At 47.5% G+C, this 15,473-nt stretch overlaps 5 protein-coding genes across 5 annotated transcripts; 2 read left to right on the forward strand and 3 right to left on the reverse strand.

Annotated features, from left to right (window-relative positions):
- Positions 1-772: 772 nt before the first annotated feature.
- LCP9604111_5198 (uncharacterized protein) lies at positions 773-2,365 on the forward strand (the record flags this gene model as incomplete). The annotated part of the gene is made up of 2 exons (XM_039072981.1): positions 773-901; positions 953-2,365. 2 exons carry the CDS (start codon positions 773-775, stop codon positions 2,363-2,365), a joined length of 1,542 nt encoding a protein of 513 aa, XP_038928660.1.
- Positions 2,366-3,113: 748 nt separating this feature from the next.
- On the reverse strand, positions 3,114-4,168 carry LCP9604111_5199 (uncharacterized protein; the record flags this gene model as incomplete). Its single annotated transcript, XM_039072982.1, has 2 exons — positions 3,114-3,983; positions 4,040-4,168. 2 exons carry the CDS (start codon positions 4,166-4,168, stop codon positions 3,114-3,116), a joined length of 999 nt encoding a protein of 332 aa, XP_038928661.1.
- Positions 4,169-5,031: 863 nt separating this feature from the next.
- On the reverse strand, positions 5,032-6,807 carry LCP9604111_5200 (uncharacterized protein; the record flags this gene model as incomplete). Its single annotated transcript, XM_039072985.1, has 3 exons — positions 5,032-6,108; positions 6,161-6,655; positions 6,706-6,807. 3 exons carry the CDS (start codon positions 6,805-6,807, stop codon positions 5,032-5,034), a joined length of 1,674 nt encoding a protein of 557 aa, XP_038928662.1.
- Positions 6,808-7,242: 435 nt separating this feature from the next.
- Positions 7,243-8,591, reverse strand: LCP9604111_5201 (uncharacterized protein; the record flags this gene model as incomplete). Its single annotated transcript, XM_039072986.1, has 3 exons — positions 7,243-7,570; positions 7,624-8,218; positions 8,270-8,591. 3 exons carry the CDS (start codon positions 8,589-8,591, stop codon positions 7,243-7,245), a joined length of 1,245 nt encoding a protein of 414 aa, XP_038928663.1.
- Positions 8,592-8,805: 214 nt separating this feature from the next.
- LCP9604111_5202 (uncharacterized protein) lies at positions 8,806-9,807 on the forward strand (the record flags this gene model as incomplete). The annotated part of the gene is made up of 1 exon (XM_039072987.1): positions 8,806-9,807. The coding sequence occupies one exon, from the start codon at positions 8,806-8,808 to the stop codon at positions 9,805-9,807; it is 1,002 nt and encodes a 333-aa protein (XP_038928664.1).
- Positions 9,808-15,473: the final 5,666 nt, after the last annotated feature.

Genomic DNA, 15,473 nt, shown 5'->3' on the forward strand with positions numbered 1-15,473 from the left:
CAAACTAGTAAAATATTCCGCAGATCGGAATCAAACATCCACCTTGGATGCGAGATACTACGGACTCCACATGAAGATAATGCATGGAGATTTACGGAGTATGTGCTCCGTACAGACCTTATATAGAGTACGGAATAATAAATTAAATTGATTAAGCTAGGTACATAGCACTATCCGTACAATAATAATATCAATTGCCACTTTACTTTGACACATCCCTAACCCCCAAGGTTTATACCAGGTTTGACGGCGTCCGGTGTTATGACCATGTGCTAATCTTCTATTTCCTGATTGCACTGTTGACATTTGAATATAGTCTAGGGCTACGCGCCAAGCAAGCTGATATCTAGCAAGTGCGGCTGTGCGGAGAACTCCGTACAGCATGTTCCCGCTATTGTATGAGCCCACATCGACTGAAGCTCCCATTCGTGCAGACGTCAACATCGTGGGAACCTGCATAGATTCACCTTGGCAAATTTGAGACACCGCTATCTCTGACTTTGTATGCCCCAAGGCTGCTATCGCTAACTCTCACAATGCTGAGGTTCAGTATCTCTACTCTACTCCGTACTCCGTACTCTAGCTATAGTTAGGATTGACTGGTAAAGTCCAACATTGTTAGTAATATTGACGTTACATCGAGTCCAACGCTACGGAGTACTGCCTGGCTTATCTGGACTTCCCCGCTTCGAAATCCTCCAACTTCTAACCTTCTAAACCTCCGCGACCTAGAGAGTTCCAGTTATCTTAAAACTCGGCTCGGTTCATTAAAATGGTTCTCAGAAGTTCAAATTCGCCATTGACCTCCGAGTTCGATGCCTTGGTACAGCAGCAGATGGACAAATGGAAAGTCCCCGGACTCTCCATGGCTGTCGTTCATGGCTCCAGCACCTGGTCAAAAGTATGAAGACATAGTGCACTTTATTATTGCAGACCACTAAACCACTTTTAGGCGTATGGATTCGCCGAGTTTCCTGATCGCAAGATGACCACCGATTCTCTCTTCTCTACTTGTAGCACCACTAAGGCATTCACCGCAGCGGCCATGTCTCTCGCCATCGACGATAGAAAGGATACCAAATTCCCCCTTCGCTGGGATACCCCAATTTCGTCCATACTGAGAGATGATTTTGTGCTGGAGAACGACTACAACACAATGCATACTACCATAGAAGATGCCTTATCGCACCGCTCAGGGCTTTCGACTCACGACGCCTGTTTAAATTTAGTGCATCCCCAGAGATCCCTGCGCGAAGCTGTTCGCAACTTGCGACATCTTCCTATAGCCTATGCGCCCCGCACTACCTTTTCCTACAACAATAACATGTATATGGTGGTATCCCATGCATTGGAACAAATTGAAGGCCGAACTCTCGGCGAGACTCTCAAGAAACGTATTTGGGATCCATTAGGAATGAACGACACATACTTCTCCGTCACAGATGTCTCGAAGGACCCATCTCTTCGTCCTCGACTCGTACGAGGCTACACCTGGGACCCAGACACCAACACCTACATCGCAGAACCATACATGAACGACGTCGCTGTGACTGGAGCCGGCGCCATGGTGAGCAGCGTACTCGAATACACCAAGTGGCTGCGCGCGATGATTTACCAAGAGGGTCCCATCTCCTCACAGGGCCACGCAGAACTCCTGAAGCCACGTACGGTGATCACAAATTGGGATGAGATCGTCGCACCTCCTGCGGTCCCATGCCATCTCTATGCCTTGGGATGGTTTGTGGGTAGTTACCGCGGTGAGCCGTTCTACTGGCACAGCGGGAGCTGGCCCGGATTCGGCATCATGGTGGGCTTCCTACCGAGCAAGGGCTTTGGCTTTGCTATGATGGGTAATACGACGAATGCCCGAAATGCGCAGGTGGAGATCTACATGCACCTTCTAGATCAGATTTCCGGAGGATCGCGGATCCCACACCCAGTGGCAGTGGGCCAGGCGACAGAACTGGGAAATAGGACGCTCAAAGCCAAGTCCGAGTGTGTGGACGAAGCCATCAAACGGCTTTACCCGTCTCTGCCTGATCCTGTCATTCCCCATTCTTTACGGTTGAACCAATATACGGGGACATACGAGCATCCTGCGTGCAGTTCTATCACTCTATCCGTGCGAAATGGGTGTTTGGTTGCAGATCTACTTGACCGTGCTATTCCTTCCCTTATCACTCTCGTCCATGCAAGCGGGGAGTTCTTTGTGGCGCATCACTACCAGCCTAGGACAATTGGATCTCTCTCCGGTTACTACGCTACGGAATTCATAGTGGGTTCTAATGGAATTGCTACGGCGATGGGCCTGGATGTGGAGCCAGCCTTGAATGGAGAGAAGATGTGGTTTGATCGCGAGTACTGATTTTCAGTTATATAAATCGGCGTTGTATATATTTGATATCCGTCGCCATCCGCTTGAATTGATAATTGAAAAACTCACCCCCCTCTGTCAAATTAGACCTACATACATACACATGTAGTTGCTACTCCGTATGTAAATCGAAGCTTATTACCAAACCCATGACACTGACTGGATGCCAGGATACGAAAAATACAGATGCCTAGCGGCCCGAAATAGCCATTCGGCGATGCCGAACCGGCTCGGGCTCGGTCAAGTGGAGTCTCAAAAATTTCATCTGGCAGACCAGACGAGCAAAAAGTTACTGACCGACGCAGGGATCGAACCTGCAATCTCTTGATTCGTAGTCAAGCGCCTTGCCATTGGGCCAGCCGGCCATATGATAATTTGGCTAAAATGTGCGCTATAGGGTGCGGCTCGGTCAAGGATGATTTGAAATTTGAAATTAGGTACCTTTTGTATGGTATACTCATACAAAGGGTACTTTATTATAAAGTTCAAGGGTTGTTTAAGTATATCAAACAAAAGGTACCTAATTTTGTAATTTATCGTTCAGTGAAGATGGCGCCAACACACGGTATGTGTTGGGGCGCTTGGCACGATCATCGGAGAGATTGGATATATACTCATTTCCAGGCGTGTGTAATAGAGTCATATATACACATCAGTAACGGGATATACATAAGGAACAAGAACAGTAGGGTATGTAAATGCAAGAAAACGCCGTGAAGAAGCCAAAATAAGATGCCGGTTAGACCGAGTCATTCGACTCTGACTCGGCAGTGTCCGCCACGTAAACATGCAGCAACATGGAGGCCTTTTCCGAAACCGTGCCTTCTTCTTCTGAGACAATCCGGGACCGGTAGCCTAGTACCCTCTGCCATCCAAGGCACACCCCCAATGAGGCCAGCAGCTGTCCGATGAAGAACCCAACCAAACAAGCCACCAACCCGGCGACGACACCTAGCAAAGCAGGAACGACGATGGGACGGATGATGCGCATAAAGGAGTTCTTGTGATGGCGGTAGTGAGGATGACGGTGTTCAGCGTGGCGGTGGAGGTTAGCGGGAGTGGCCCAGAACGAAAAGAAATGAGTCTCCGGTGCCGAACGGGTTTCATTCTCATTGCTGCTAACCTGGATAGCATCGGGTTGAGCGGGAGATTCCATCGGGGGTGCCGCCGTGGTTTCCGCGGTCTTGGGCTTATCGAAGACGGAGCCGAATTGTGTCCTCCAGTAATTGATCACCCAGGGCTGGCTCTTCTCGTATAGATGACCATCTTGATCGCTGCCACGGGCTGGTTCGACACGGATGCGGGTCATCTCGTACTTGTCACTTTGGTAAGCAAGGAGGTCGACGGCTACAGCGTCAGGTGACACCAGGTTGTTCTGCAGATCGAACCACTCGACTCGCACACGGATCATGTCCGCGATGGATGCCATGTCGTTGTTCTGGAGTGGCTCGACGTCGAGCGTGTAGGACAATTCCACGGTATTGTCACTGGGGTCGATTTGGTCTGCGCTGCCATAGAGGGGCGCATGGAGCTGCATTATCACTGATGGGGGATAGAGTTGGTGGTCATTGGCATATAGGCTTCCATTCTGAATGCTCAAATTTATAGACTGTATCATATTAGGATTGAATTAATTGGGTCAAAACAGAAATATTTATCACGCACGAGTCTTGATCTGACGCAATTTTCGAGGTCGTCGGTGGAGGGAGCGAAAGGGAGTCGGAGTTGATGAGAACTGGGGACGGCAGAGGCGAGGGCACTGCCCAGAGAGAGCATTACCCAAAGCAGCTGCATAATGAGCAGTGTAGGATATTGAAGTAAATAAAGTCAATGACGTGCGATAGAGGGAGGGGAGAAGAAGAGAAAGAAAGAAAAAGAGAGACAGCAAGGCTTATAATGTACGGAGTAAACCCTTCGTACTAAGGTTCGGTCCAATACACCTTATAAAGAGGAAAAGCTTAGCGTTGGTCTCAGACTATTCTTAGTGTGTGTGTCTCAACTCGGGAAATGCCAATGTCTCATCCTTCGCAAGTGTAACCCTAGCACGCTCACATTAATATGTATTACAACATCGATTTGAACAGCTCGTTCAATTCTCTGCTGCCTAGGAACTATCGTGTACTCCAATGGTATCCACCCAAGCCAATCCCACCGAACCGACACCTTGCTCGGATTTAATTTATCGTACGGGGTCCGCGGAGAGCGAACTCTGTTCGACAGATCGACGGATTCAAGACAGAATAGTTAGTTGCGGGATCCCAATGTAGTAAGTGATCGAGTGATCGAGTGCTCAAGAAATGGCCGACACAGTCAGCGTGTCTGATGTCAGATTGAAGAGGCATTCACCATTGGACCCTGTGAATCCACCTTGTTGGCCTGGGAGAAAAATGACATTGAAGACCATGAATCTTGGCGAAATAAGAAACTGCAATTAATACGAGTACAAGGAGATACCGACTTGTATGATTTCTGTGTGTTCGTTGGTTCGTTTGTCCTGACTTACCAATGGATATCCCACGTGGGTGGAGGAATCTCAGATTAATTATCTCGAATTACCTCCAACTCTCGCAATTCTACACTTCCATTTCCACCAATTGAACCGGCTTATTTACACATCCTATGTACAGCATCCATCGTGTCTATATTGCATCACACACTCAGGTCGCCTGGTAATAAGGCGCAGTCTGCCAGAACCGGCAGCGTGGGTTGTTGGTCAGGTCCCGCGTCGCCTGGATGCTATTATTGCCAATGTTCATGAGCTGTGCATACTGGCCATGCTTTCGGAACACCGGTGCCAGATGAGACTTGGGCACGCCATGCTGGACAAAGCTGGTGAAATAATCCTGCATAGCCAACGCCACGGTCGCGTTGGTGACTCCCAGGAGCGAAGAGCTGGTCTTATTGTCGTAGAACGTGTATGAGACATCCTGTCCGTGCAGCGCGGGCGGGATGCTGAACTCATACGCATAGGTCTGATTGTAGAACGCGCGGTTGATATAATCGGTATTGCACTGGAAGATGAGGTCGGAGATGACGAGCGCCGTGCGCGCGACCGAGTCGGTGTACCCATAAGACCCGTTATAGACCGGTGGGTAGAGGACATTATAGACAAAGTCGGACACGTTTTTGGGAGTGTTCGGTGACAAGGTCTTCATTTGAGTGGCCAGACCGGTGCTCTTGACGCTGTCCGGCGAAGTAAAGGCCAACCCCTCGTCTGCGTTATGGCCGACCATGATATTCAAGTTGGGGTCGAAATCGCCTCGAAGCAAAAGCTGCCCCGGCAGAGCTGGAACGAAGCTGCCGTCCACAACGGGACCGTAGGTGAACTGTCCCCACTGGGACTTGGTCGCGACCTGGTACGCATTGGCCGCGATCAATTTGGCCGAAGGCAATTTCCGGGCTTGCTCAATCGTGCTGACATTGAGAATTCCTAGGAACTGTTGCAGCGTGGCTTCTTGCTCCTCTTCGCCAATGACTGGGACCCAGCCTGGGCTCTGCATGATCGCTTGTTGGAAGGGTGCAGCGCCGCGGGTGCCTCCATACGCGGTGATCTGATGAAGGATTGATCCTGCGCCGGCAGACTCTCCCATAACTGTGACTCGGGTTGCATCTCCACCGAACAGGTGAATGTTCTTATACACCCAGTCAAGAGCAAATCGTTGATCGTGCAGCGCTGCATTGGCCGTGCCATTGGCTGTGATACTGTCGCCACCAAGCCAGCCAAATGCACCCAACTAAGAAATTAGTATTTTCACGACAGCGACGGAAAATGGGTCGTTGACTTACTCGATAATTCAAGGCAACATAAACAACCCCATCATTGTTTCCCTGCTGACTTCGCTGGATCAATCCGGTGGGGTCGGAGCTGCTCTTTTCTCCCCCCACATAGCCTCCACCATAGATCCACACCAGCACCGGCGCCAAGTTCTTTCGGAATGCTGCGGCTTCACCTTTGCTGCGTTCGAAGATCTTCTTAGGCACAATCACATCGAGGAATAAACAGTCCTCAGTAGTGCGTGGGTCTTGCTTCGCCGGTTTGTACTCGTAGGAAGAGATGTTGGTGGATAGAGGGAAGGATGTATTATAGAAGTAGCTCAAGAGGAAGGCTTCTTCGGCAGTTGTCGACCACAACGGGGCTGCCTGGGGACAGATCTTTCCCACAGAGCCATTCTGAATGTGATCTCTGTTTTGTTTGGGAAGTACAGGCGCCTGGAATCGCAACTCGCCAACCGGGGGTGCGGCATAACGGATGTTGCTGAAGTTGTAGAGGCCATGGGAGTTCTACTTATGTCAGGGGTAATCAAGATCAAGCTAAAGAAGAGTCAACTAACATTGAATGAGATTGCTTGGTGCAGCTCATATCCCAGATCAACTACAGGGAGCTTGGAGGCCAGACAAGCCGAAGCCAGCGTCAACAACAACACAGCGACCATATTGACCCCTGCAGAGCAGAACAAAAACACAGGGAAAAGAGGACCACTGGAGCTTCCAGGTTTATATTAATACTAGCCAGAAATCCCGAATTTATCCCGGTACAAAGTAATCTATGTTGTATTTCATCCCTACGTCCGAGTGGAGAACTCCGTACGGAGTATATGATTGTCCAACAGAGAACGAGATCGACCTCGTAATCGCAGCTTAGTCAGAGGGGAAATCGGTCCTTTCTATCCGATTTAATATGGGCGATGATGTCAAAGCGAGACATTGCTTCTAACACACCAATAAGAGATGAGATCACACTGCGCTAAATCCGGGCTGAGCTGCGCCATCCAGGAAATTGTTGGCACCGACTTGCGGGGTACTCCGGGAACTACAACATAAAAACGCCTCGTCAGATGGAGCACGCGATCAATTGCCTAGAACGGTGTTCATTTGTTATACGGTGAATCATCGACCTCGCGAACCTTATACTCGAACATCTGGTTAGAGGGCACTTCATGCTCGTTCTGGAGTTTCGCGGCACTCTCGGCGCCCGCGGCTGGCACACGGTATTCGAATCGTTTCCCACATGCTGGCACAGATCCGTCGGGCAGTGCATATGGAAAAGGCAGATATTCGGGTAACAGACCCAGTTGCACAAGTACTGTTGCCTGGTCCCATGAAATGTGCTCATGAAACAAGCGATCTCCGCGGATGTTGACTACAGATGTGAATGGAACGCGGACATATTTTCCCGTAGGAGGGATCCCGGGGATTCTAGGCAGATGTCAATTAATTGCTCAGCTGAGCCACAGGAACCAATCACCCACATCCAGTCCATCTGCTTCACATGAGTGAACACAAAGATAAATTCGTCCACAATTCGGTCCGTGCCTACTGTCCGACTAATAAGCTCCAAAGCTGTGTCGTCGGGGTTGTTAAAGATGAAATGATTGAGATAAAAATGGCTTAAACGAGCTCGTCCAATGCCTCCTGTCAGCGTTGGCACATGATTCACGTAAGGCTCTGAGACCATCGTCGCCATTGTCTTTTCGACCGAGCGTGCTTCGAATTCATAATAGGTGTGCTCGTCCCAGATCTTCTCGAGGTCAAAGAACGGGCCACCCGTGTGCTTTTTGACAAATCCGACAACCCGCGTATGAGCTACTCCTGCTGTCGATATGTTGAAATCCGGATGGCCTGGGATCATGAAGCTAGGAAAGCATACATCGGAGTATATGTGTATAGTCTGTCCTTCCTTCTTCTCGACTTCCATTGGACCAGATAGCTGGAAAATGGTTGACTGAAAGAAGGGAATGTGCCAAGAGTCGAAGAATACCGCGGCGATCAGAGCCGTGCCTTGAACCAGTGCACCTTGGAGACTTTCCTCGAATTGAGGAGCATAATCTTTCTTTGATCCATAAACTGGTTTGTGTCAGTGGAGGCTAGTGAAAGGGCCGGGTTGACACTTCGTACCTATCAACCCAACCTTTTCCTTCGTATCACACTCGGGCCTCTCTGCTAAGCCACACTCAGCTTCTTGAAGAAGCTCCCGCAGAGATGATATGTTAATAGCAGACTTTTCGTCCACAGTAATCTGTGCCACTGTAAAGCTTTCCTCCGCCCATTTTTTGAGGGGTTCTGGATCAAGCGTTTTGTTCTGCTGCTGGCATGTCGCGTAACAAAGAGGTCGTATGAGAACCAGTCCTGGACCCTGTCCACAGCGGGAAAGAGGAGGATGAATGGTCACATATGGACTCAAGTCCACTGGAGCGGAAGATAAACTTGACTCGGTCATTTCGCACTCAGAAGTTGGAAGTTGAGCAAATGGGGGTCTCCAAGTGGCCGGCCGATCGTTATATGTACCGGCCTGTCACCCCCACTAGTGAGGATAAGGATACAAATCAGCTATGCAAGAGATACGCTCTCGATACGCTTGATCGGTCAGATACTCATCATGTAATTTTGCAATCATCGCATTTATCTCAGAGCTACTATCCACGTGACCTGTCATGCTCGGCCCGTTCATTTCTACGCGCAAGCTGTCGCTCTCCCAAGAGCACAACCCAACAATGAACGCACTTGTTCAGTCTGCGCTGACTGATGTTGAATCTAAACTCAATGTTCTTCTGACCAGCCTTACAACCTCTCCCACTGCTGCAGGAGCCCCCGCAGCAGCTATCGCCCTGCTCGATGCGGACGATGCGCTAACCTGCACCATTGAAACGCTTCGACAGCACCAAGAAAACCACGCGAAGATCCTTCGACTGCGAAACGAGGCACAACAATTGGAGGACCGAGTCAAGGGTATCGTGGGGGATATTGAAAGCTTCGAGAAAGAGATCCGGACTGCTTGTGGAGACAACGGCGACAGCGACAGCGATTTCGATTCCGACGACGACGACGACCTTGGCGGAAAGAAATCATTACTACGGGGAATCAAGGAGATTGACTACAGGTTACTCTTGGATTTCGCACGTCGCATCAGCAAATACAACCACGAAGCAGCAGCCGATGCAGCAACAGGCGTTGTGAAACGTCAGGAACAAGGAAATACTCCCGCCGACAAAGATGTGACAATGACGGGAACAAATGGAGAACAACCAACAGAGGAGGACGCAGAGCCAGTGGCATCTGTCACTAAAAACGCAACGCAGTGGTTGGACGAGTCCGCCAATGTTACGCGCCAGGTCTACATGCTGCCCTACCCGATGGAGGAACGGATACGGATGGGATTAATGGGTCAAATCCAGCTTTCTGCTGGTGACGATCCCGAAAAGGAGGTGGAACGGTTATTGCGCGAAGCTGAAGGTCTTGGGGCTGCAGAACCCCCGGCACCTGTGGAACCCGCCGAAAGCACAAAGCAGGCGGGCGAGGCTGCGAAGGCTGCAGCTCAGGCCGGATCATCAGCTACTGGAATGCCGCGGGCGCATGCCCCAGCACCAGCACCGAAACCAAAGCCCAAGGCGATGCTGGACCTTGATCTCTACGACCCCGACGAAGATGACGATTGAGTGTTTTAAAGCGGGCGTTGCATTCGATTTTCATAATGATACCAGCTAAACAGCAAAAAGCCATTCAAACTTTTTATTTTTAATTTTTTCAGCCGTGTCTCATTCCACATTTTGTCTGCCTCGGGGCGTTTGATCCAGCTTACGAGCCGAAGACTTGGCCGTCCATCCCCCGGAATCTCTTATTGCGCAGCGAAGCGAAGCAATTAAATCATAAACTCGTGTAGTTGTTACGTGGCGGTTGTTTCCCCTTCGAGGACAGTCTGCAAGGTGCACTAGTTCATACCATAATGAGTAACTAGCACTCGTATTGAAAAGAGAGTGCCAAGAAAAGATCTTACCTAATTAGGTTAGACCACTGTGCCAACAGTAAAATCGCTTCAGTTCTCCGATTCTAAATTGATCTCACTCTACAATCTATTCCCATTTTTGATTTCCCTTGACCCAATTAGACGACAAAAGATACTCCCACAAGATATAAAAAATTAGTAGTACTAGTTTAGTTCCTACATCTACAAGGCCGAGGAAAAGAACCTGCCCTGGTCAATCGAAAGTAGTAAACCATGGAGAAAATTTGATGTTGAATATCAGATCTTTTCTTATTTTCATAGTCGTCCATGATTACTGTTGAGCAAGGCATTCAAGTTGATCGGTTATCCCGTGAAAGAAGCACACTGGCACTACTGTAATATGAATTATCTATCTCCATCTCTCTGAAGATAGGAGACTCGCAATACGAGTAAGGCTACAACGGTTTTGACGATGAATTTAACGTGATTCCCGAGTGCAAGCTACAAGTTCTCTGATATTATACTAGAGGATCATGGTCTCCTTCAATGTACGTCACACTTTGTGGCTCATATGCACTGGTCATTCAGTATTCATAAAAAATCTTCCAGATCCCAAATGAGTTTAGTAGTGTGGGTGCCATGGCTTTGGTATCTATATTAGTCCTCGGCGGTGGATAGGCAAGTTTATTCTGAACTCAAAGGGTCCTCTACTCTTTTCAAAGTATAAGACTAGAATAGTTCCTTCCAACAAGAGATTCTCTGTTCTCTTTACCAGACCAGATTTTCTAAGAACTGTTTTATTATCTCCGACAATGTCTAAATTACCTAACAATAGTCCTCCGCAATGCGAATCACACCATCAAAGCCAAGATAATATACTTATCACTGTCATTCAGAATGAAAGATGCTTCCGGGAATGGGCGCGAAAATTGCGGGATCTTGATCCTAGATTCGAGAAGTTCTTCGATAGCTCATTTCAAGGCGACTTGAGATGCCCAAAATGTTTGGAGTATGTACTTCAAGGGGGCCGACAACTTGATGAAATGACAGACTTATTCAGAGAGGCTACGAACATACTCCAGGAAAGAACATCACACGGCCAGAATGAGCTCTATGATGCCATAAAAAAGCTTTCTGATACCGAGCTTGATCGCGTCTTTGCTTCTTCAAAGTTGGGCACAACATCGCATAGGCAACCTGAGCTGACTTGGAACCACAAAAACAATATAGACGGCCATGGGAACTTCAAATACAAGTCATCGAGGGCACGGATGTTTTTCCACGCTATCCAGGGGGTATGGGAACATCTCAAGGGCCCGCTAGTCTGAGACTCTTGGGATCGACAGCTTCCTGCGAGTCGCTTTTGTTTCTCTAGGATGGTCCTGACGGGGCATTATAAAGAGGAGAAAATAGCATATTGGTGTTTGCTTCTGTGATATGTTTTATGTTTCTTTATACCAATACCAAACCTTTACACTTTGGTATATATTTCACCGTATTCTACAATAGCGAGAAAGAGGTTTGACGTTGTTCATTACCCTTGCTGAATTGCTAGTAATATAATCCATCGGATATGAAGTAGTTGCAATCTTGACTAAGTCCTTGATATCTTACTAGGCACCGTATATGCTACTTATCATGCCACAAATGTAAATGACTACAAGACTCACCTTTCATGTAAATACAGAACCTACCTTCGAGATAAGAAACGTTTACAGCGAACGGTGAGATCTACGGATTAGCACGAGAAGAAAAGCCACGCAAGCACACATAGCAAGGATGCGATATATAATGAAATAAGAATACAGAAGAAGAAAAAAAAACAAGGAGCAAAATAAGAATACAAGAAAAATTAAAGATACAAACAAAGTATACAAAAAAACTTTGTTTGTCACATATCCTGTTTTCCCTTCATCTCACCTCGCTGGGGTTCTCGGGGAGAAGCAAAACTGGTGAAACGCCCAGAGGAACGCCTTGGTGCCAGAGGGGCTCGCTCCCACCCGAATTAGCGCTTGACCCAGCGTTCAAGGCCCCGGGCAGCACGGCCAGATTGCTGGACGGTGGTAACAGTGGCCTAGGCTTCGGCGGCCAGGGGGCGAGACAGAGAAGGGCCCAACGGAGCGGGCCTGCAGAATTTGCTATCACAATAGCTTTCATGTCAGTACCAATACTATCTCCGCCCGGACTATCTCCCGCCAACGCCTGCGCTGGTGATCAGTTCGAGCTTATCGAGTGACGAAGCCTTCTCCAAAAAATCTGAGAAGGGCGATTGCAGGAGAGCCTCATGACGATCCTGAGAAGAAGGCCTATTCATGTTCGCAGTCGCGATCTTTGGTGTAAGGATGAAGTGGGAGATATTATGACATAAGAGCGCGGGCGGAGGGGATCACTAGTTAACTAGGCTAGTTAGTTGGTTACTCGAGCAGTTTCTCAAGTGGTTGCTCAAGTAGTTACTAAAGTCGTTGACGATAAAGCAGTTGATAATGATATGACAAAAGGGACTTAATTTTATCAGTGGTTTACATACAAATTATAGGTACCTACTGCCATACTACTACCATATGGCAGGAAATATGCCTAATTGTGAACGCGGTACTGAAATTACAGGCAGGGGGGAGAATAAGCCAGTAAGAGGGGGCCTTTGCGTAGCATTAAAAGTTGGAATCAGTCGCTTCGCTCTGCAACGACAATCTAGAGACCTTGGGCCGTCAAGATTACTAGTAATTAGTCGATATGCCACTGTCTATCCCGTCGGAGGATTAGACCTGTTAATTCCAGAGGACAAGTTTTGTGTCACTGGTGGCTCCACCGCAGAATATACTTTGGCAGGCAGGGTTGCCTCTTCAGTCTATAGTTTGACAAATAACCGCTTTTCAGTATCTAAGGTGGCTTCGTGAGCCATTAGAATTCAGGCTAAGGACAGAACAGGGCTAGGAATTGCTGATAATTATTGATATAAAATCAAGCATGCGAGGTAGTTCATGTGCAAGGCGATTTTGATAGTGAATAGCCACTCTATTTTCTAAAATTTACCTTTGCCTTATATACTATCAGAAAGGCATATCATCTCAATAACTCGCTCGCATGGCTCAGTGGTAGAGCGCGTCACTCGTAGATTCAATCTGGAAATGATGAGATCCCCGGTTCAATCCCGGGTGTGAGCATATTTATTTATTTTTTTCGTCTTCTTCGGACAATTTGCTTTATAAAGCCAAATGTGCAGGAGTTTTTCACTAATTAGCTCGCATGGCTTAGTGGTAAAGCGCATGACTAGTACTAAGTCTATCATGAGATCCTCGGTTCGACTCCGAGTGTGAGCATTTTTTGCCTTTATTTAATCTCCATCTTTACATCAAGGATTGCTTCATATAAGCAAAGTTTTGAAAGGTTTTCATTAATCAGCTCGCATGGCTTAGTGGTAAAGCGCATGACTAGTATGAAAAGCTATCATGAGATCCTCGGTTCGACTCCGAGTGTGAGCATTTTTTTTGCCTTTGTTTGAGCTTTTTGACTGAGTGTTTTGCGGTTTCGTGTGAGCTGCTTTCAACCTTTTTGAGTTGTGCTTTCCATTATGGTAGTAGGCTTATATAGACAAAGGTGTGTAAGTTTTCCACCAATCAGCTCGCATGGCTTAGTGGTAAAGCGCATGACTAGTATGAAAAGCTATCATGAGATCCTCGGTTCGACTCCGAGTGTGAGCATTTTTTGCTTTTTTTTTATAAACTCCCTAGTGGTTGAGAATTGCGGCCAGCGGTGGACATACCTAAAGTAGCTACAGAGTAGCGAGTGTCGATAGAATGTGCCCGTGGTGCCGTCCTGCTCTCCTCACCGCCCTTTTGTCAAATTCGCATGTACCTAAGCAAGACGGCAGGTACCTGCGCTTTGTATGTAAATCACTGACAAAAATAAGTCACTATTATCACCTCTTATTCTATCTCACCAACGTCAACTGAAAAGAGATAGGAATCAGGCAGATTTCGCAATTTGTTACTCAATTTGTTACTACATAACCAACTAATAAGGCAGAAAATAATAATACCCGATCGCGAAGGCGATACTTTAAATTTAGCGCTTGCCACGGTTACCTCGTTATCAAACTTATCACAGTAGGTACATGTACGAAGACGTTTTTAGCAGTTTCTGAAACTTGTTCTCCTTTTTAAGTTAATAACTCTTAATACTTATAATTGGTCTAACTTTTCCGAGTCGAAGTTTACCATATGTATCCCTCATAAGTGAATCCCTATCAAAAGGTTCTTTTGTATTTCCAGGCTTTTAACAAGAATGGAGTTATATAAACATATACACAAATATGCAAAAGGCTTCCACCAATCAGCTCGCATGGCTTAGTGGTAAAGCGCATGACTAGTACGAAGTCTATCATGAGATCCTCGGTTCGACTCCGAGTGTGAGCATTTTTTTTAACTTTTTGGCTTGCGCAGCCTTGAAGCTTTTAAACACAAAGTCAGAGAGCAAGAGACGCATTTACAGGAGACGCATTTACAGCAGGCGAACATTACTGGGCTATCGAATGTCGAGAGCGGAGATTGATGGATGGATGGCCTTAAGAAAAGAAAATCCAGTCAAACAGGACCAATAAAAGGACAGTCAGGGCTAAATCCGTGAAATAGAACTATACACAGGCAGAGTGCATGACCTAGCCAGTTCTCCTGCAACAAGTGAGCCTAGAGGCGTAAATATGCATGGTGACGAAACTAATCGGGACGCATAAGACAGACCCCGGGGCTATGAGTATCTTGTATTTGGGGTGCATTGAAGTCCCAGGCTTGAGCACTCGAGCTCTCAACCGCTTTCTGTAGGTGGACCATGTGACTATCTATATGTAGTAGTGTTTTGAGACTATAGATGCGTAGCTGAGGCCACCCTGTTACTACAAACTTTCTACCTCTCTCCACAAATCTTTATCCCGGCTTCGCCATCAAACTTGCCCCGTTGTTACACTTATTAGGAATATGTAGTAGTACCGCACCGGAGGATGCTCCGGACCAGTTCACCTATTATCTCTTCCGCTTCAAAAGGCTCAACTTGGACCCAAACATGTCTGCGTATGTCGGATTATAATTGCGGCCTGTCGGCTGGGCCCTTATCCTTAATCCCCCACAGTGTGGAGGAAGAAATCGATGAGCCCAATGATGATCGATCGAGTCATGATCCCCGGATGTCACCTCCACACCACGAAACACGCGAACAAAGCTTGGTCGAGCCAGACTGTGATAGTCACCCGGACCAATCGGAAACAACGATGCTTTACCTATAGAGTCGATGTAATGGAATCTTGGCACTTATCTGGACAACCCCAAAAAGCATTTAATTAGGCTCCGGGGCCCCGGTTTATGCCTGGTGTCCAGAATGGCGGTT

The sequence above is a fragment of the Penicillium roqueforti genome (genome assembly GCF_015533775.1).
Source record: "Penicillium roqueforti strain LCP96 04111 chromosome Unknown scaffold_12, whole genome shotgun sequence".
Classification (NCBI taxonomy): Eukaryota; Fungi; Ascomycota; class Eurotiomycetes; order Eurotiales; family Aspergillaceae; genus Penicillium; species Penicillium roqueforti.